Consider the following 21,572-nt stretch of genomic DNA (forward strand, 5'->3'; position numbering starts at 1 on the left):
ACACAGTTTGGATTATGAGGCCTCTGTTTATGGCAAAGGCCCAGTCCACTGCCTGGTCCACCTCAGTACCAGCCAGTGGGATGTATTTGTGGGAGTACAGCTCCTGTGGTCCTTGCACACCGAATCCCTACAAATGTCAACATGCCTGCTCCATCTGTGGGACCTCTCATCATTTGAATGTGTCAATTCTTAAAGCACAGCTTAGAGGGATTCCCAGGGCAAAAATCCAGGGGACAGTACATCTCGAAAAAGGCCATGTCCAATTAGAGTGGATGCCATGTGCCAAATTCTGGAGGACTATCCCCTTAGGAAGGATACTGTTTACCTCAGGGAGGTTTTCTTTTTAGTTGTCACATCCCTTATGAGGGCTCACAGCTCCCTCTTTTACAAGGAATCTGAAGTCGGTATTAGGCATGGAGTCTCTAGCCTGGCAGAAGATAGATAAGGAATTTAACAAAGGCAAGGTTTTAGGCCTCTTTTCTGTCCCTCTTAGGGTGTTGCCTCTAGTTATAGTGCCCTAGAAAGCCCCAAGTGAGTTTAAGCTTATTCACCATTTGTCCCATCACTCAATCATCACATCCCAGATCAGTTGTGCACAGTTTCCTATACCTCCTTTGATCTGTATGGTTCCGAACTGTGTTAGTGGGTCCTTGATGGGCAAATGCGACATTAAATCTGCCTTTTGCCTGTCAGCCCTGGGATTTTTATTTGTTGGGCTTTGATGGATGGCTCTTTTTTTGTTGACATAGCCTTTACAATTGGCCGCTTGGTACATGTTTGGAGTGGGTGGTCAAGAGGTGATCAGGTCTGGCACAGGTGGTCCACTGTTTAAATGATTTTCTCTGGCACTTATGATTCTGAGGAGTGCCAGTTATTTGATGGAGCAGTTTTCTCAGTTGACCATTGATGGCCAGGCTCATCTTCGGCTATGGTGGTTGAAGACGGACCAGTGTTGCAAGGATATAACCATCTCAGTAGCCCAATGGGTGAGCTATGGAGGAAAGGGGACTAAATAGAGATTTGCCCCCTTTTGTGGGAGTTCAGGTGTGGGAAGGGGAGCAGCTGTGTTTCACCCTCGTGACCCCCTTTAGGCACCTTTCAGGGTGATGGGTTGCCCTTGAGGCTTCCTGTCTGGGCTTTGAGGTGGGATAAGGGCTGCTTCTGACACTAAACTGTTTCATCAGCCTGAAGCTATGGAGCCTTGCTGTTGGAGCAGTATAGGCCTTCCTACATTTTTCAGGGTATAGTCTGGAAGTAGAATGCAGGCTGTACAGCCATGCTTCCAGACCTGCACTCTAGAGGCTGCAGTTGGGTTCAGGTTTGCTCCTGCACCAATAGCAGACCCTCCGCGGGTTCCTATTTTCCAGCTGTCCAGGTTTCTGATATGATCCCAGAATGCCCCGCTTTTCATTAGGACATCCCTATTTTCATGGGTGAAATGTCGGAGGACATGGAGTTATGTTATGCGACCCCCAAGTCAAGGAGATAAGTAGCAGTGCAACCTTTAGAAGACATCTGAAGGCAGCCCTGAATAGGGAGGTTTTTAATGTTTAATGTTTTATTATGTTTTTATATATGTTGGAAGCTACCTAGAGTGGCTGGGGCAACCCGGTCAGATGAGCTGGTATAAATAATAAAATTGTTGTTGTTGTTGTGGAATGGGACATCCCTATTTTCATCAGAGAAATGATGGAGGGTATGCAGTAGTGTTGCCCTCTGCAGGGTTTTTGTCGGTTTTAATCTTATATAAAGAGGCTCTAGTTCAGGGGTCAGCAACCTTTTTCAGCCGCGGGCCACCATCCCTCAGACCATGTGGTGGGCCAGACTATATTCTGAAAAAAAATATGAATGAATTCCTATGCCCCACAAATAACCCAGAGATGCATTTTAAATAAAAGGACACATTCTACTCATGTAAAAACACGCTGATTCCTGGACCATCTGTGGGCCAGATTTAGAAGGCAATTCGGCCAGATCCGGCCCCTGGGCCCTAGGTTGCCTACCCCTGCTCTAGTTCAACCCAGACTCTGTGTCAGACTCTTCATTTGGCCTTCAGGTCACAATGCAGTAATTTATTACACCCCCCTCCCCATTCGGATCTTGAAATATGGGTCCCCCCAACAAAATTTAAAATTCAGCTTTGTAATTCGGAATTTATGTGATGTGATTTAATTTGATTTGATTGGCCGGTGAATATATATATATTTTTTAAAGTAATTTATTACACCAGTAAACAATGTCTGTGAAGGCTGGTGCAACCGGCAGTGGGAGAGCAAGTTCTTTCTTTCTTTCTTTCTTTCTTTCTTTCTTTCTTTCTTTCTTTCTGCCAAAGAAATAAAACCAGGTCTAGGTAAAGACAGGTAACTGGTTTGAGGTGTCATGAAAGGGCAGCAAATAGTCTGTCAAAAGAAGAAGAGGGTGGTGCTTGTGGGATATGTTGTCACAGTTCTCAAAATGCCTTAGTGCCCCTTGAATAGTTTTGTACCTTGACTTGGGTCTGAGGGTGGCAGTAGCATGATGGACTCTGGCAACAAAAGGTATTGGGTTGAGCACCAGAAATCTTTCATAAAGTGTGTTGGAATTGCATGGACATTTCCCAGAGGAAACTGGGCTGTCTGCTTTGGAACAGAGAATGCATGGACTCTGCTCTGATCCAGCATCACATGTCCTTAGCCTAGATTATAACAATTTGGCAGTTCAAGGTCTGTGCTAGGAAAGCAACTGGAAGCCCTTGAGCTACACCTAGCTTCTCCAGTTGCAAATCTATGTGCTAAGTGAGGAGGGATGTGAAGGGAGTTGCATCTGTAACATTGGGCGTGCCAGCAGTTCAGTTTATGGGGTTGGTAGGCCCATGAGGCAGGGTAAAGCAGCCACCTTGTGCAGTAGAATCCCATGGTATGGTGCCTCTGTGGGTACCCTGCCTCCCCCTGCCACCGCTGGGGGACACAGAGAGATTTCTGGCTGGCTTCCAGAGAGATTTCACCAGAAGCTACTGCCATGTGACCCTGGTAAATGAGACTTCAGCTGTAGGCAGGGACAGCACTTTCCCATTCTTCAATAGGCAGCAAAACAAGATGGCTGCCCCTGGGCATTAGGGACATGACCCATCAAGTGACTGAAGACTCAGGGAAGAGTATGAATGGGGGACTTTGGTTTCCCCAAAATTAAATCTGGTTACCCGAAAGTTCTGCGTGTAATGTGCAGTAAGCAAAGTATCTGGGAAGGAAAAGGTGACCCAACTAAGGGTTAAGAATTGCTTATGTTTGCAAACAGCTTTTGCATAACTGAACTGTCATTTACTCAACATTTTAAGAAAAGCAAGCCGCAAGAAGCATTAATATGGCTAAATAAAAGTTTATTACATGCTGCCTACATAAATCAATGCAACACAGTGAGCCTTCTAATCAGAATCAGAGACACACACCAACCGTAAGCTCCAGATTAACACGCAACTGCTTATAAATCTTGAGTGCATTTCTGGTTTCTAATGCCAAAGGTTTCATAAATAATAATCATTCTTTAAAATATCAATCAGGCGAGGGCTTAAAGCATATGAAAGCTAAAGTGGCATAAACAAAAGGGAAGGGAACCTCCGCGATTGCCAGCAGAAACAGAATTCATTTTTTAGCCATTAATCATCTGGCACCTCCGTTGCTTTTCCAGACGTGAAATGTAAGACATGGGGGGTGGGGGGCTGGGAAATTACGCCATCACTGCCACAAGCTGCATACATTGATTAGCACATTTAATGCTTTGGTGCTCATTGTGTAGAAGATTAATAGTCCTCCTAAGCCAATGCATCAAGCACAGGAAATACCTGAAGAGCAGAAGTGGGCATGCATTCCTTAAGGGCACTCAAGGCTCTTGGAAATGCCACATATCTTGACCTACTTGTGGGTAGCCAGCTTCATTTCCCGCATTGGCTGTGGATACGGGGAACATGGTGGGATCCAAAGGCATGGCAGCGTCAGCGTTAAAAGGCATGAAGCTGTCAGGGAGCCCTTCAGCTGCCGGAGGGGCTGCTGTGGCCTGGGGTACACCTGCTGGTCCTTTGCTCTGGGCCGCGGGGTTTAGCAGGTTGCTGTTGGCATTGGGCAAGGCACCACCCTGGCTGCCATCTAGGGAGATGATGTTGCTTCCCTTGCCTGAAGGGTTAGCTCCTGCGTTGGCTCCTCCTTGAACTTCAGGCTGCTCTGTTATTCCAAGCTGGTCGTCTTCCACAGTGTAATCACCTGGCCCACCAAGGTTTGGTTGCATGTTTCCATATCTAGCATCCATGGCAAACAGGTTTGGGCCCGGTGCGTGATAGGCTGGTGCGCCAAATCCACCACCCTGGGAGAGAAAAAAATTCAGAGTGTCCCATTACCATGACTGCCATAAATTCCCATTGCTAAGTTTTACCCTGCTATGAAAATCAAATGTGGATTTTGCCAAAGTTAGAATCTCAACTAAGATATTTCATAGAATTGTAGAGTTTGAAGGGACCCTGAGGATCATCTGCCCTGTAATGCAGTAATGTGTAGCTTTCCCATATGGGGATCAAACTTGCAGCTTTGGCATTATCAGCACCATGCTCTAACCATTTGCACTGGTATTTCCATTTGTACCACTGGTGTCAACCTCCCAATAATATTAGGAGAAAAGGTGGTCTCCAGGGAGCAGTGCTACATGTCCATGAAATGAAAACCACGTCTTAAATCTCTGCCCTTGCCCACCCCAGTAGCATTTAGCAGAGCTTTTCCAATATCCACAATGTCAGCAGTATTTTCACATTATGGTAAGCTATAGTTAATAGTTCATTGTGAATGTGCAGAGGACTCTCACTTCACTCCTTGCTTTGCACAACCCCTGGGTTTAGTGTTACACCCAAACTGGAGACTGTGGTTTTCACCCCCTTCCTTTGCTCCCTTTCGTTTGTTCTTGGGCTTACCAACTGTGGCCTGAGTAAAACAAGAGAACAGTCCCTGGTTCAGATGAAAGGCTAAACCAGGGAGCATGGTTTGTTGCTGCTGCTTGTGCCAGGGGAGGAGAGAGGCGTCGAGCAAACTGAACCAATGCATGTTTTCCTGCTCCACATCATGGTCTGTTACTAGTGGGGGCTGTGACTTCAGTGCTGAAACATTTGCTCTAGATGTTTTGGGATGAGAAGGGAGTATTAAAAAATAGGGCTGGCATTTCTGATGCCAGGTATGTGTTTAATGGAATATTCTGGGCTTGATTCTCATTCACTTCCTGGTGAATTAGAGTCTAATGTAGGATTTTAGTGTAGGGGATCACTTACTGATTCACATTGGAGTAAAAGATAAAGGGACCCCTGACCGTTAGGTCCAGTCGTGGCCAACTCTGGGGTTGCGGTGCTCATCTCACTTTATTAGCCGAGGGAGCTGGTGTACAGCTTCCGGGTCATGTGGCCAGCACGACTAAGCCACTTCTGGCGAACCAGAGCAGTGCACGGAAAGGCCATTTACCTTCCCGCCAGAGCGGTACCTATTTATCTACTTGCACTTTGGCGTGCTTTCGAACAGCTAGGTTGGCAGGAGCAGGGACCAAACAACGGGAGCTCACCCCGTCGCGGAGATTCGGACCGCCAACCTTCTGATCGGCAAGTCCTAGGCTCTGTGGTTTAACCCACAGCGCCACCCACGTCCCTTCAGATTGGAGTAGTTTCTTTTAATTGAGGGGAAATGTTTTGTGTCAAAAAGGGAGTGGCTGCTTATTTGAAGCCAAGCTTCTTCTTTTTTTAACCCTCCTTAGCATTGACAGGCTTAAAGAAAGAAAAAAGAAAAAGAAACCCTGTTATATATTTGTTTCTCCAAAATATTTCTCTCTTCCAGCATCAGTGGTAAACTGTATACATCACTCAATATTGGTGAACCTGTATGTGATACTTATCTAGCCATGTAGGAGAATTACGGAGATCTGCTGACATTACAAGCCTGTAATCAGTATTATATCAGTTTGAGGGTAATGACCTCTCCAAGTACTGTCAATTTTTTTGTGAGGTAACTGAGAAATGTTCTTTAGCAACTCTGAATGCCATCGCTACAATTCACAGAGTCCCTTGAATGGTAGCTATTATAATACTTAGCTTTTAATGTTTATAGCATAAGACAGCCATCCCCTAGCCAGCTGTCCCCCAGATGTGTTAGGGTAAAAACCTCCCAGCGTCACTGACCACTGGCCATGTAGACAAGATCTGATGGGAGCTGGAGCCCATCAAGATCTGGGTAGCACCAGGTAAGGGAAAACTGGCATAAGGTATCTTTGTAGACAGAATTTGCTTTTTCATTTATTCACAGTGTAAATTAATGTATTAATTAAGGAGGCATATTTCAACTTATCATGACTCACCGGCATTTCTTCTGAGCTTACTATTCCTAGTCTTGCAGGAGCTGCCTAAGGAACATATAAGTAAACAGCATATGAGGACCAAATCATCCCAGGCCAATACACGTACAGTGGTGGGAAAACACCCTTCATTTTAAAGCATATTATACCCATTTGATTGTACTTCATAAAACATTTCTGTCTACATGGTTTAAAAGTCCACATTGCTGCTTATATTATTTCCTTCCCTTTGAAACATTAGTGTATCATAAACAAGTTAATGAGCTCTGGAGTGCTTTGCTTTCCTTCCCTGAAAATTCTTCCTGTCTTTTGAAATTAAAAAAATTGCAATGTGTAGCTTCCAGGGGTAGGTTTATGATCATTCCCATAAGCATGCTCCCTCCCTCCCTCCTCCCCCCCCCTCTCTATCTCACACACATTTGAATAGCTAAATTAGAATGCAATTATTCTTTTGCAAGCAGCATACGGAAAAATCATTTCCTTGATTCTATCCGTTTGTCATATTTTACCGTGACTGACAAAAAGGATGAGACTATGATGATGAATCGGTTGAGATGTGTAGATGGGTTGCAAGTTAGTTCTCAGATACTCTTGTTGAGCTTTCTGAGACAAAGTAATCAAGCTGTGATAAGGAAAACATTGGGTGGGGAGGAAAGGGAGCGCTGGAATTGGCCGTAGCGGAAGGGCAAGCTCTGCCCCCATTCAGGTGGCATCTCTGAGTTCCTTCTCCATTCATTCCTATGAGGGGAAAGTGCTGCACTTAGATACACTTTGCCCTTTGGTTCTGGTGCTAGCTGGCCACAGCTTCTAGTGGGGTGACAACCATATTGGTGTTGCCAGCATTCTCATACTGTGCGCAGAGCACACAGAGATGTACTGCCCCCCAGATATTCCTTTAATGTTTTGGTTGTCTCCCTGACATGATAATGATAAGGATTTCATTGCTTGTAAATGAATGCAACATACTTACTCCTTGGTTGCCTATGTAGGACATGTAATGCAGACTGGGTGGCATCTAGACAAAGGAGAAAACCAATTAGCAGTAGTTTGGCTTTCAGGAACAGTACTCTTTGTTGTTTCATGAAAAACAGTGAAGAGCTTAGAATCAGACCACAGGCCCATCAGCATCTTGTTCTCAATGGTAAAGGTAAAGGTAAAAGGATCCCTGACCATTAGGTCCAGTCGTGACCGACTCGGGTTGCGGCACTCATCTCACTTTATTGGCCGAGGGAGCCAGCATACAGCTTCCGGGTCATGTGGCCAGCATGACTAAGCCGCTTCTGGCTAACCAGAGCAGCTCACAAAAATGCTGTTTACCTTCCCGCCGGAGCGGTACCTATTTATCTACTTGCACTTTGACGTGTTTTCAAACTGCTAGGTGGGCAGGAGCTGGGACCAAGCAATGGAAACTCACCCTGTCCCGGGGATTCGAACCACCGACCTTCTGATCGGCAAGTCCTAGGCTCTGTGGTTTAACCCACAGCACCACCCGCATCCCATATTCTCAATGGTAGACTTACCAAAATGCCCTAAGACATGGATGGAGAACCTTTGAGTTTCCAGGTGCTGCTGGACTCCAGATCCCATCAGTCTAGCCAACATGGCCAATAGTCAGGGATGATGGGAATTGTAAACCAACTACATCTGAAGAGCCACAGGTTCCCAATTCTTGCTCCTATAGTTAGCACCTACACTGTCAACTTAAGTCATCACTTCTTCTATAGAATCATATAAATGTAGGGTTGGAAAGGATCCCGAGGGCCATTTAGTCCAAAGCACTGCAATGCAGGAATCTCAACTAGATCATACATTACAGATGGCCATCCAACCTCTGCTTTAAAACCTCCAAGGAAGAAGAGTCCAACACCTCTCCTGGGTGAGATTAAGGTATTGCAATAATTTCATGTGATTCACTGTACTGATGGCTTTTCTCCAGACAGGTCAATAAATCCTTCCAGTAAGAATGATAAAGTAGGATTCCCACCCCCTGTATTGCCTAGTCCAGGCATCCCCAAACTCGGCCCTCCAGATGTTTTGGGACTACAATTCCCATCATCTCTGACCACTGGCCCTGTTAGCTAGGTATGGTGGGAGTTGTAGTCCCAAAACATCTGGAGGGCTGAGTTTGGGAATGCCTGGCCTAGTCCTTTACTGCCCTGCCCAGACTTGTCTGTGAGGTCAATTTGGGGTGTTCGTGTGGGGTAGCGAGGCTGAAAGGAAAACACTTGATGGCTGCCTTTGCTTTAGATCTCTGTGTTACCATGCACTGCTTTCCTTCATGATGGATGGTGCAGAAAGCACCTATATAAACAGAGTTCTTGCCTAGCTTATCTTCTCAGAAAAGTCACTTTGGACATAAGCTCATTTTTAAACCTGTGCAAGATACTTACTTGATGCACTCAAGGTAGGACTTGAGTGGTAGGTCCAGGGCCAAACTGAGGAGAATGAGCAGGAGCCCTGCCCCCCACCAACCCACAAATATGGATGGGTGAGAAGTCTGGTTCAGTTTAAAGGTGACTGCATCAGATTCGCAATGTAAGAACTGAAACACATGGATCTTTCAAAATTGACACTTCTCCAAATTTTGCAATGCAGTTCTCCAACATTTACAAAAATTAATATATTAGGCGACAGTATGTGTAAAAGCTAATATGTCAATTAAAATATCATGAAAATGCCTTATATTATAGGTAATTTTAAAAATGTGGACTTGAGACAAAATAGCATTAAAAATGTGTTTATTATGAGAAATTAAAATTAAAATGCTGAGGGTTATTTTTAAGAATTGCCGACTGACTTTGGGGTTGCTGCGCTCATCTTGCTTTATTGGCCGAGGGCCGAGGCGTTTGTCTGCAGACAGCTTCCGGGTCATGTGGCCAGCATGACTAAGCCGCTTCTGGCAAACCAGAGCAGCACACGGAAACGCCGTTTACCTTCCCACCGGAAGAAGAGTTTGGATTTGATAACCCGCCTTTCACTCCCTTTAAGGAGTCTCAAAGCGGCTAACATTCTCCTTTCCCTTCCTCCCCCACAACAAACACTCTGTGAAGTGAGTGGGGCTGAGAGACTGTGACTGGCCCAAGGTCACCCAGCAGCTGCATGTGGAGGAGCGGAGACGCGAACCCGGTTACCCAGATTACGTGACTTAACCACTACACCACACTGGCGGTACCTATTTATCTACTTGCACTTTGACGTGCTTTCCAACTGCTAGGTTGGCAGGAGCAGGGACCGAGCAACGGGAGCTCACCCCCTCGCAGGGATTCGAACCTCTGACCTTCTGATCGGCAAGTCCTAGGCTCTGTGGTTTAACCCACAGCGCCACCCGCGTCCCTAAGAAAAGCAAAGACAGGCCTTAATCCTAACTTGCAGTTGAGGCTGGATGCTTTTACAGCGGTGATTCAGCTGACCAGGATTGGATGGAAATTTGAAATTCTATGGAAGAAAAATCTTCCAAAAATTCAGAAACTGGCCTTTGGTAGGAAAATGAACCTATCATCTGGGGGTGGAGCTCAGGATTCAAGCACTGGAGCCTCTGAAACCTGTACTGGTGGTTTTGGGACTTAGATGTCACCTGTTTATAAAACTGACCTGCTGAGTTTGTCTCTCTGATGGCTGCTGTTGGACAACTGGCTGGTTTCCCTCTGGCAGCAGAAACGGCTTTTGCTGGAATGGTGGCTGCATATCGTACTGCTGGAATTGGACTTGCCTTGTAGGAATGAGATTTACGACCTGGAAGACAGGTTGCTCTTGCAGTTCAGGCTGCTGAAGCAGAATGGGTGTCTGCTGAGATGGTAGTGGAGGAGGGTGTACAGGCATGCTGATTTCATACTGTAGAGAGGAGCGTGGGAGGACAAATAGCCAGAAGGAAAAGGGTACAGTCATTAAGAAGTTATGTCCATGATACCAAAGGCAGTGCATGTCTTTTTTAAAAGTATCTAATGTATTAGGCTCCTGCCTGCAAAATCTCACGTTCTTTCATTAGTATTCAAGATGCCAGATAATTAGCAAAAGATGCTAATGACTGAGTTGTACTGAAATAAAGATGATCTCTTTAAATGCCGATATAGCACAAGCCTTAATCATTCCTTATGTGTTCCAAGAGGGCTTTCTCCCTGTAAACTGTGCCCTGACAGCAAACAGAAAATTGCCATTCTTCCTAGCAAATATCTTGGGGAATAGTTTGGATGTCATCATTTAAGAGATATGAAAGTGATTGCATCACATCCAGATGCCTTGTTTATTCAGCATTCATCCTGATCTTTTTGCCCAAAATAGACTATGACTTGAGTATTCATTCCGATATGTTATTTGACAATGAACATTTATCCTCCATCCATCCTGATTCGCTTGCAGGCTGTTTTGCACATCTTCCTGGTAATATTTCATTCTCCTCACACTTTTCAATGCATTTCCCCATTGCTTTCCAAACCACAAAAAGCTGAAGGGGGTTTTGGCCTTTTGTTTTTTTTTTAAGGATTTGTTGCACTCATGCTTTAGTCCACTTTAATTGGGCAAACCGAAAGTCCCAGTAAGTGATTGAATCTCTCCCGCAAAATTCTAATGCCCTGGAAGCACCTTATTTTTAATCCTCATTATACTGAGTACAGTTCCCAAAATTATTGTAGCACAAGCAGCTTACCTGTTGAGTTTCATGTTGCTGAGGTCTTCTCCTTAGCCAATAGTAAGATGAATGTGGCGGAAGAAAGTTGTGTATCCACAATGTATTAAACGGATCTCCATAGCTATAAGGCCGAGCATACTAAAGAAATGGCACAAATCAATGCAGATATTCTGCAGCTGCAATTCACATTTTAGCATTCTTAAAAACTCGCATTAGAATGTGGCATCATAAATAGTTGGAAATGGGTTTTCTTATTGATTTCTGTTATGTTGACATACCCAGTTCTTGTCTGCTCTATAATACAGCCATATATTTCATTACAGAGGGATAGAGGCAGAAGAGGAAGGTGGAACAAGGGAAGTATTTACAATTATTCCACCTTTGGGTACCCAAGGAACCCTCGAGCTGGTTTACAAATTAGTAAAGAAATACAGACAACATAAACCCATATCAATGAATAAAACATAAAGCCTTTCTTACAGGATTTTTCAAAAGTACAGCATTAAACTCTAAGACCTCCAAATGCCTTCTGAAATAAAAAGCTCTGCACTTTTTATCCATAGTCCTCTAGATAAAGTTAGTTTGTGACCATACGTAGCTGCAATCCTAGGAAAGTTTGCTTGGAAGTAAGTACTTATTCTCTAGTAAGCATACTTAGTCTTGAGTAAACATGCATTAAAATAGGCTGCATACCCAAGGTACCAATGGAACAAAGATAGCCCAGGCTAAGACTGCAGTCCTATATGAATTCAGCGGGATTCACTTCTGAGAAGACATGTAAAGGATAACACAGTAGATTCCATTCCTCTCAATGTAGAACAGACAAATCCTTTCTATGTTTACAAAGCTGTATGTCACACTGAACATAAAATAATTGCAGATTGGATTGCAGCCTTGGTCATGGCCAACTTGAGCCAGAATGTACCTTTCCTTTGTCTCTTTTAATTGACTTTTAAACTGCTTGAGGATTGATCACACATTGCACAGCCTACAGGCCCAAGTTGTCTCTGCATATGCACAAGTGTTTGTGTGAAGCAGTGCAATTCATTCATCTGTACAGCTCAGCTATTGTGTACAGAGATACATAGACTGTACACTTGTTGAACAAAGTGTACAGCGCAACTATCTGGGTACACAGGCTGTGCGCATGTTGAACACAATGTGATTGTTATAGAAATATAGAAATACTTTATTGTCACTGTACCACTTGTTTACAGTGAGATTAAATGAGCCCCCCTCCCTCCCACAATCTCTCAGTCCTTGTTATACTCTGTGTGCTGTTGTACGACCACCAACCCCAAACATAAGCTGCAATGTTGCTGTCTTCCATTCAGCAGCCTCATGACCCACAGGTAGAAACTGTTCTTTAACCTGTTGCTGCGGCTTATCATGCTTCTATATCTCCTGCCTGAGGGCAGGAGATTTAAAAAGTGCTGGCCAGGGTGTGAGTCATCCCTGAGAATGTTCCTTGCTCTTCTGAGGCAATGGTCTCCTACGATGACATCTAATGGACTCAGGGGACAGCCCATGATATTGTGTGCTGTCTTCACCACCCTCTGTAGGGACTTTCTGTCCATGGCTGTCAAACCAGCGTACCACACCGTAATACGGTATGAGAGAACACTTTCTATCGTGGACCGATAGAAGGAAATCATCAGTTGTTGATATTAAGACAAGATCCAACATGCCAGCAGATAGGATGGGAATTCTCCTTCATCTCCTTCCCCCATGAAGATTTGGGCCCCTGCAAATCTACTCTAGAGGCACCCCCCAACCCTCCTGATAACTTTTTGGAGATGCAAGCAGACATCTGCTGAGCAAGCAGGATATTACAATTGGATTTCTATTGCCAAAGGAACGATAGATTTTTGGGGTAGTTTGTCATATAGGAAAATATTCTAGAATTGCATCATGTATTTTCTATTGCAGTTACATTCACTTAGAAAGAGATTTTTTCAAAGAGGGTATCTGTAGTTAGCTGCAGTTACCTGCGGGAGTACACCTGCCACGTTTGGTCCCGCCAATTGTCTCATCAGCTGAAAAGAAATGAAAAACCCACAACATTAATACCAACCATTTTATCTTCACAATATTCTGCTCCTTCTTATTGCCCCCCTCCCCCCAGGCCCATTTCTGATGCTCAGAATTGGTATTTAACTCAAGCTCCTTATCTTTTGATGCCAGAGATAGTGCCTGGAACATAAGTAATAACACTTCTAAGCATGTGCAGAGAGCCTTCTTATTGTGGAAGAACTCCCTGATGTTGTAGAATGCCTGTGTCAGATCAACATAAAAAGAACATTACGGGATCACACCCAGATCACACATATCCAGTCTAGGCCAACATCCTGTATCCAAATGCAGCCAGCCAGATACTTTTGGGAAGCCCCCAAATGCAGCATGAAACCATAGCCCTTCTCGACTTTTTGCGCCCAGCAAATGGTATTCAGTAATACATTGCCTCTGAAAGTGGAGGTTGCTATCACAGCTAATAACCCTTGGCAGACCAATCCTGTATTAAAATGGTCTGTTCCTCTTTGAAAGCCATCCAAGCTAATGTGCATTGTGGCACCAATTCCCACATGTTGCTTATGCATTGTGCACAGAAGCACTTTTCAGAATCTTGTACTGGACAGTTTCATGGGATGGCCCAAAGCATTAGCATCCAGGAGAGGAAAGGGGTGGTGAAAATCTGTCAAATTTTCTTCTTTGCAGGTTGTACGACTCTTTGTTTAAGGTCCAGAGACACCCTTGTTATAGAACAGGGTTTCCCAAACTTGGGTCTCCAGCTGTTTTTGGACTACAATTCCCATCATCCCTGACCTCTGCTCCTGCAAGCTAGGGATGATGGGAGTTGTAGTCCAAAAACAGCTGGAGATCCAAGTATGGGAAACCCTGTTACAGAGCTTAACACAGTTTCCCACTGCTTGGCCGAGATCAAGATTTCAAATTCTTTATTCCGCTCCTTCCTTAATATATGTGCATTGAACTGGTTTGCTGCTAATAAACATTTCTATAAGGTAATAGGGGTTTTTTCCTTGTTACATAAGTATTAATAAGCTGTTTTAATATCTCTGGGGTCTCTGGAGTTGTAAAAGCTGTTGGTCCGTAAATGGTAGTTAGCAAATGCTTTTTATGAAGATATTGCCATCGAGCATTTAAAGGTAATTCATATTTAGCTCTTAACACAGAGTACATTCATACCTTGGTTCCTGAACGCCTTGGGAGTCAAACATTTTGGCTCCCAAAGTGAGTGCTCCGGTTTCCAAACGTTCTTTGGAACCCGAACGTCCGACGTGACTTGCGGGGCTCCCTGCAGCCAATTGGAAGCCACGCCTTGGTTTCTGAACATTTTGGAAGTCGAACGGATTCTGTTCGACTTCTGAGGCACCACTGTATACATAAAATTCATCCTTCTCATCTATCAAATAGTCAGGGAATATATGACAGGAAGAGATAACTAATTCTACTTTGGTCCCCATCATTTTCCGTGCTGACATCTGCAAAGACAATGCTGAGATGGTGGAGGGGGAGAGAGAGAGAAGCTGACAGCCAGTGCCACCCCCTGGACTGGATGTCTGTAAGAAGGCAGGCAAGCAAGGGCAGAGGGCAGACCAAGGTTGTTGGGGGCACTGCCACATTTGCCCTAGTGCACCAACCTCCACTAGCAGATTGTGCATATCAGCAGCCCAACTGCTGCATGCCAGTTCTTAGGTGATGTTGAGATTAACTCTTGTAACCACCATTTGTTGCAGGTGATAGAGAGAGTAAATAATGACAGGTACAGTCTTGGGTGGTAAATAAGTTATAAAAGCCCATATGCAACATAATTTTTTTGTTCCTAAGCATCACAGACACGGATGGCGCTGTGGGTTAAACCACAGAGCCTAGGACTCGTCGATCAGAAGGTTGGCGGTTTGAATCCCCATGAAGGGGTGAGCTCCCGTTGCTCGGTCCCTGCTCCTGCCAACCTAGCAGTTCAAAAGCATGTCAAAGTGCAAGTAGATAAATAGGTACCACTCTGGCGGGAAGGTAAATGGCGTTTCCATGTGCTGCTCTGGTTCGCCAGAAGCGGCTTAGTCATGCTGGCCACATGACCTGGAAGCTGTACGCCGGCTCCCTCAGCCAATAAGGCGAGATGAGCTCCACAACCCCAGAGTTGGTCATGACTGGACCTAATGGTCAGGGGTCCCTTTACCTTTACCTTTAAGCATCACAGAAAATATACTGGAGAGAGCCAAAACAATGGTGGCACCTCTGGTTGCGCTACGCAAAAGCTGCCTTTGGTTCTGGATCATTCTGTAGGTATGCCAGGGGCATGAGGGAGTGTTGGCCCCATGATCCATGGCTGCCCTGACGTGCCCCCGAATGCCTTGATTTGCCCACCCCCACTGCTAGTGGAACATCTGCACTTGCAGGGCTCTCTGTGCCAAGGCCTGTCTGTAGATTTCCCTCTCTGCTGGAGGATGGCATTTACAGTTTCCTAAGACAATTCAGCTAGCCTTTCACCAGCTGTAGCACTGCAGCCCTGGCTAATTATTCATTACTGCATTAATGATTTAAAACAGCAAACGCCATCATTCAGAAAAGCTTATTTTAAGATGCTAATTGGACCGGCTCTCCTTGAAGGTTATCATAATGACTTCCGGATATTTTAGAGATACAGTGGTACCTCTGGTTACGTACTTTATTCATTCCAGAGGTCCATTCTTAACCTGAAACTGTTCTTAACCTGAAGCACCACTTTAGCTAATGGGGCCTCCCGCTGCTGTCTCACCACCGTTGTGAGATTTCTGTTCTCATCCGTCTTAACCCGAGGTAATATTTCTGGGTTAGCGGAGTCTGCAACCTGAAGCATATGTAACCTTAAGCCTACGTAACCCGAGGTACCACTGTACTTGCAAGTGCAGGTGGGGGGTAAAATATACCTCAAGGCTTATACCACCCCTTCCAGGTATCCCAGCATGTTGAAGAAGCATCTGCGGACAAACAAAATATCTCTTGAATCTCTCCCTACCTTTTGCAACACTTGCATTTGGGAAGGTGCTAATCACTTGTATTCAGAAAGGGGAGAAGCAGGTTTTCCATTGCTGACTTGCTCTTTTGCGTGGAATTTATATTGTACTGAGGCTTAAGGTAAAGGTAAAGGTACCCCTGCCCGTACGGGCCAGTCTTGACAGACTCTAGGGTTGTGCGCCCATCTCACTCAAGAGGCCGGGGGCCAGCGCTGTCCAAAGACACTTCCGGGTCACGTGGCCAGCGTGACAACGCTGCTCTGGCGAGCCAGAGCCGCACACGGAAACGCCGTTTACCTTCCCGCTAGTAAGCGGTCCCTATTTATCTACTTGCACCCGAGAGTGCTTTCGAACTGCTAGGTTGGCAGGCGCTGGGACCGAACAGCGGGAGCGCACCCCGCCGTGGGGATTCGAACCGCTGACCTTTCGATCAGCAAGCCCTAGGCACTGAGGCTTTAACCCACAGCGCCACCCGCGTCCCACTTGCTCTTTTGCGTGGAATTTATATTGTACTGAGGCTTAGGTGTCTAAAAATGGCCACAGATTCACCTTTGTGCAACCACACAAAATGACACAAAAATGAATGGACCCGATCCAAGCTGGGTTAGGCATGACATAGTCCTGATTAAAGTAATGAAGAAGAAGAAGAGTTTGGATTTGATATCCCGCCTTTCACTCCCTTTAAGGAGTCTCAAAGCGGCTAACATTCTCCTTTCCCTTCCTCCCCCACAACAAACACTCTGTGAGGTGAGTGGGGCTGAGAGACTTCAGAGAAGTGTGACTGGCCCAAGGTCACCCAGCAGCTGCATGTGGAGGAGCGGAGACGCGAACCCGGTTCCCCAGATTACGAGACTACCGCTCTTAACCACTACACCACACTGGCTGTCAATGGGGCTCCTCATCACCTAGGCTGCACCTGCACTGCACATTTAAAGCATCATCATATCACTTTAAACAATAATGGCTCCCCCTCGAAGAATTCTGCAAATTGTAGCTTGTTAAAGATGCTGAGAGTTTTTAGGAGATACCTATTTCCCATTTGAACTTACAGTTCCCAGAGTGGTTTAACAGTCAACCCATTTCCCCAGAGAACTATGGAAATTGTAGCTCTGTGAGGGGAATAGGGGTCTCCGAAGAACTCTTAGCACCCTTAACAAACTACATTTCTCGTGAGTTTTTGGAGGAAGCCATGTCTGTTTAATGTTGTAATACTTGCAAACAATAGTTTTCAGCCCTGGTTTGCATTGCCCATGGCTTCTGCTGCTGCTCATCTGAAGCAAAATTAAAGTTAATGTTGGGAGAAGAAAGGAAGGGGGGAAATTTATCTGGATGGGGAAAGAGGTTGGGTGAGGAGCAAGCCATCAAGCTCCCAGTCTCAGCAGGGTTGTAGCAACACTGGGCCTTTGTCATATAAAATTCAAACCATTTGTAAAATGCCTTGGAAGTCATCTTGATATTTATGATGTTATATTTCCCTCCAACATGAGAAAAAACCAGAGGATCATCTACTCTAGAAAGCACTGTGCATGTCAAGTCTCCAAAATAACAATCTATACTACTAGTAACAAAACAAAACATGAAACAGGTTCTCCTTAATTTGACGGACAACAGTTTGAGGTAAAATTGTATTAGTTACCGGCATTGCAGAGCAGATTCCTAATAGGACTGAGATAAGGATCCATTTTTTCATATCTTTGATGTTATGTCTTGAGTAAAAAAAGGACCTGGGAAGAATTTCAGAGGATGTTGAGGTCCTGGAAATGAAATATAGTAAACAGTGAAATAGTGGCGTAGTCAGTGCAAAGACCCCTTTGATAAATGTGGTTTGCCTTCCATGCTTGAGGTACTTAATACCCATGGCTGGTGAAGCTCTTTTATCAACTGAAACAAAAACCCCACATCCCTAGGAGGATGGGAAAAAAACAATTATTATACAACATTATAATACAATGTTAATACAATGCTAATAAATCAAATTATTTTAATCACTAATTAAATGGATTTAATTGCTGCTTTTTCACTATACCCCAAATCATGACATCACACTCAACCTAATGGTAGAGGGAGCCCTTCCCATGATGCTCTGCATGTCTAAGGATGCTTCGTCACTTAACACTGTTGCCAAGCAGTCAGAAGGAGGAATGCGAGGCATTTTTGAATCTTCCCTGTTGAACGGAGTCCTGCTCTTCCAACAGGAGTAGCTTATGGAGAAAAGGAGAGGTACAGGAACTAAATGAACAATGCCTTGTGCCAGTTGAGTGGCAGGCAAGCCTTTTCTGGTACTGTAATGCAGCTATGGGGGAATCATTACCTGTTAATAGTCTGCCTGTGGCGCTGTGGGTTAAACCACAGAGCCTAGGACATGCCGATCAGAAGATCGGCGGTTAGAATCCCCGTGACGGGGTGAGCTCCCATTGCTCAGTCCCTGCTTCTGCCAACCTAGCAGTTCGAAAGCACGTCAAAGTGCAAGTAGATAAATAGGTACCGCTCCGGCGGGTAGGTAAACGGCGTTTCTGTGCGCTGCTCTGGTTCGCCAGAAAGCGGCTTAGTCATGCTGGCCACATGACCCGGAAGCTGTATGCCGGCTCCCTCGGCCAATAAAGCGAGATGAGCGCCGCAACCCCAGAGTTCGTCACGACTGGACCTAATGGTCAGGGGTCCCTTTACCTTTACCTATTCTGCCTGTCAAAAGAGCTTATTACTTGTGTGCATTTACTGATTTGATTTCAGACCCTACACTTCAGCATAGAAGCAGGTGAGGATAAACTTTTTATGAACTGAAGAGCTTGGATGAACTGGGAGTGAATTTGTTTGCTTTGTAAAAGTGCAAACTTGAACTCAGACAAGTTCATTTTTGGATAAGAGGAACTTGAACTAAACTTGTTCCTTTTAAAAATGGACTTTGCAAGTACCTCCAGTTGTGGACAGGATCCATTCCAGAGCTCCAGTCAGATCCTGAGGTTTCCGCAACCAGAGGTGTCGCTTCTGTGCATGCATGTGGCACATAGAGCGCTTCTGCGCATGAGCGCGGGGCGAAACCTGGAAAAATACTTCCAGGTTTGCCGTGTACGTATCCCGAAGGATACATAACTGGAGGTGAACGCAAATAGAAGTACCATTGTACTCATGAGTAAACCCCTCTCTGGTTCTTGGTGGCTCTGCTGCTTATATATGTTTTGAGCATACACTAATCTCCAATAAGAATAATGCTGAAACTGTCTGAAACTTTAGTCTACAAGATAATGAGGGTTTTCATAACAATCACAATCAGGCCTACATAATATACACCCTGTGCCAAACATTTTTCTTCCCTAAAGAACAGCTTGTGTCATATGTTTATAGCCTAACACTGCAAAAAGTAATTTTAGGCTGAGAGTGCACAGAGATATAAAAAGCAATGCTAATGAATTGATCCCAAGCAAGCTCTCCAGCACAGCGGGGCCATATTCCACAAGTGGCAGGGCTTCTAGATTAAATACACTTGTCCTGTAATTCACTTATAGAGGAACGGAAGACAAATGTGGAAATTCTTGCTTGGGGAATTAGGGGTGGCTCAATATATTTTGCTGCCTGAAGCAAAGCAGCAAATGTTATGTGCCCTTCCCAGTCAACAAACAAACACTTACACACACACACACCACAAAATGTATTTTGTACACAGAGCCAGTCAAGTTACTTTAGCACCTGAGGTAGAAAAGTGCCTCTCCCTGGGAATAAAAATACAGCAATAACAAGCCCCAAATCAGCTGCCTGTGGCGGCCATTACATTCTGCCTCGTGGCAGCTGAGGGAAGGTGAAAGGGTTTCTTAACGATAAATTTTAGGGAAGAAGTTATGACAACCCATTGCAGCAAAAATCAAAACCAAAGTAAGTTATTTGGCACCTTAAAGACTAAGGTTGTTTCCTGAAGACTGTTTACATAGCCTTCAACATTTATCTGACAAAAATAGGGACAACCTATTCAACAACGGGACGCGGGTGGCGCTGTGGGTAAGAGCCTCAGCGCCTAGGGCTTGCCAATCGAAAGGTCGGTGGTTCGAATCCCCGCGGCGGGGTGCGCTCCCGTTGCTCGGTCCCAGCGCCTGCCAACCTAGCAGTTTGAAAGCACTCCCGGGTGCAAGTAGATAAATAGGGACCGCTTACTAGCGGGAAGGTAAACGCCGTTTCCGTGTGCGGCTCTGGCTCGCCAGAGCAGCGATGTCATGCTGGCCACGTGACCCGGAAGTGTCTCCGGACAGCGCTGGCCCTCGGCCTCTTGAGTGAGATGGGCGCACAACCCTAGAGTCTGTCAAGACTGGCCCGTACGGGCAGGGGTACCTTTACCTTTACCTTTATTCAACAACAACAACAATTTTATTATTTATTCCCCGCCCATCTGACTGGGTTGCCCCAGCCACTCTAGGTGGCTTCCAACATATATAAAAACATAACAAAACATTAAACATTTTTTTAAAAAAACTTCCCTATACTGGGCTGCCTTCAGATGGCTTCTAAAGGTTGTATAGTTACTTATCTCCTTGGCTTGGGAGTCACGTAACTCCATGCCCCCCAACCCCTCTCTGATGAAAATAGGGACATCCTAATGACATTCCAGGATCAAATCAGAAAACAGGAGGGCTTTTGTAAATCTGGGACTGTCCCTGGAAAATAGGGACACTCGGTGGGTCTGTGTTTAGTGAGTCCTAATTAACTTGCACAAAGTTTGCAGGGCGTTGATATCATAACCCGCTATTTTTTCACTCTGATTTGTTTCTGAGGAGGCTATAGGACCTACTTCACACAATTATTATCCTACTTTTCCCCAGTGCTTCCCCTGTCCACTTCCTTCATCACAAAAGGCCCATTGTGGTTTTTTTTTTGAAAGGGGAGTGGGTTTGTTCTGCAAGAGCACCAAATCCACTTTAATTGCCCAAACTAAAGTTGTCAGTGTGCAATTAAATCCTACCCACATAATAGTGACTCTCTGGAAATAGCCTAGCACACTTGCCTTGAGCTCTCGTAATGTAAGCTTTGTCACTTTTTTCCACAGGGTTCTTCACACACACACACACACACACACACACACCACTAGCCTGAGGCAGAACCAAAAATTCAGGGGACAGTGTGTGCTGTCGTGACTGCTTTCTTTCTCAGACAAAAGTCTTGTCTATGATGGAATACAGTCCCCTTCCTCCAAGCATATCTATTACAGAAGATGGAAAGAAATGTTTACCTTCACGCTGTCTTGAAAATGCCCCAACCCTTGTTGTCTTGAGGCAACTCGAGAAATCTTCAGAAGATAAAGCTTTCACAGGAATGATTTGTAAACTTCTCTCTCTAGAATATAAGCCTTATTGAAATGGCTGGCTAACCAATCAATACCGAGCAAAAGGGCAGGGGAATTACAGACTTCCAGCAAGTTCCCACCTACCCTTACCACAGCACATAAAACTCAAAGCCATGATATCTCATTACTTATAATTGCATCCCCGAGTCTATATTTATAGAAACCATTGTCTAACACATAGAAAATGAGCACAAAAACAGAATGTGTGCAACAAAGCAAAATGGAGATGAAATCTTGTTTATGACACCAGGTGTCTCGG

The 21,572-nt window shown here is 44.9% G+C and overlaps 1 protein-coding gene across 1 annotated transcript; it reads right to left on the bottom strand.

Annotated features, from left to right (window-relative positions):
- Positions 1-3,338: 3,338 nt before the first annotated feature.
- On the bottom strand, positions 3,339-21,317 carry AMBN (ameloblastin). Its single transcript, XM_083420521.1, has 8 exons — positions 21,200-21,317; positions 17,624-17,741; positions 12,961-13,008; positions 10,991-11,110; positions 9,940-10,179; positions 7,319-7,363; positions 6,352-6,396; positions 3,339-4,332 (listed from the first exon to the last, which is right to left on the bottom strand). The coding sequence occupies exons 2-8, from the start codon at positions 17,675-17,677 to the stop codon at positions 3,856-3,858; spliced, it is 1,029 nt and encodes a 342-aa protein (XP_083276647.1). The 5' UTR covers positions 17,678-17,741; positions 21,200-21,317; the 3' UTR covers positions 3,339-3,855.
- Positions 21,318-21,572: the final 255 nt, after the last annotated feature.

This window comes from Podarcis tiliguerta, assembly GCF_965153285.1.
Source record: "Podarcis tiliguerta genome assembly, chromosome: 17".
Taxonomy (NCBI): domain Eukaryota; kingdom Metazoa; phylum Chordata; class Lepidosauria; order Squamata; family Lacertidae; genus Podarcis; species Podarcis tiliguerta.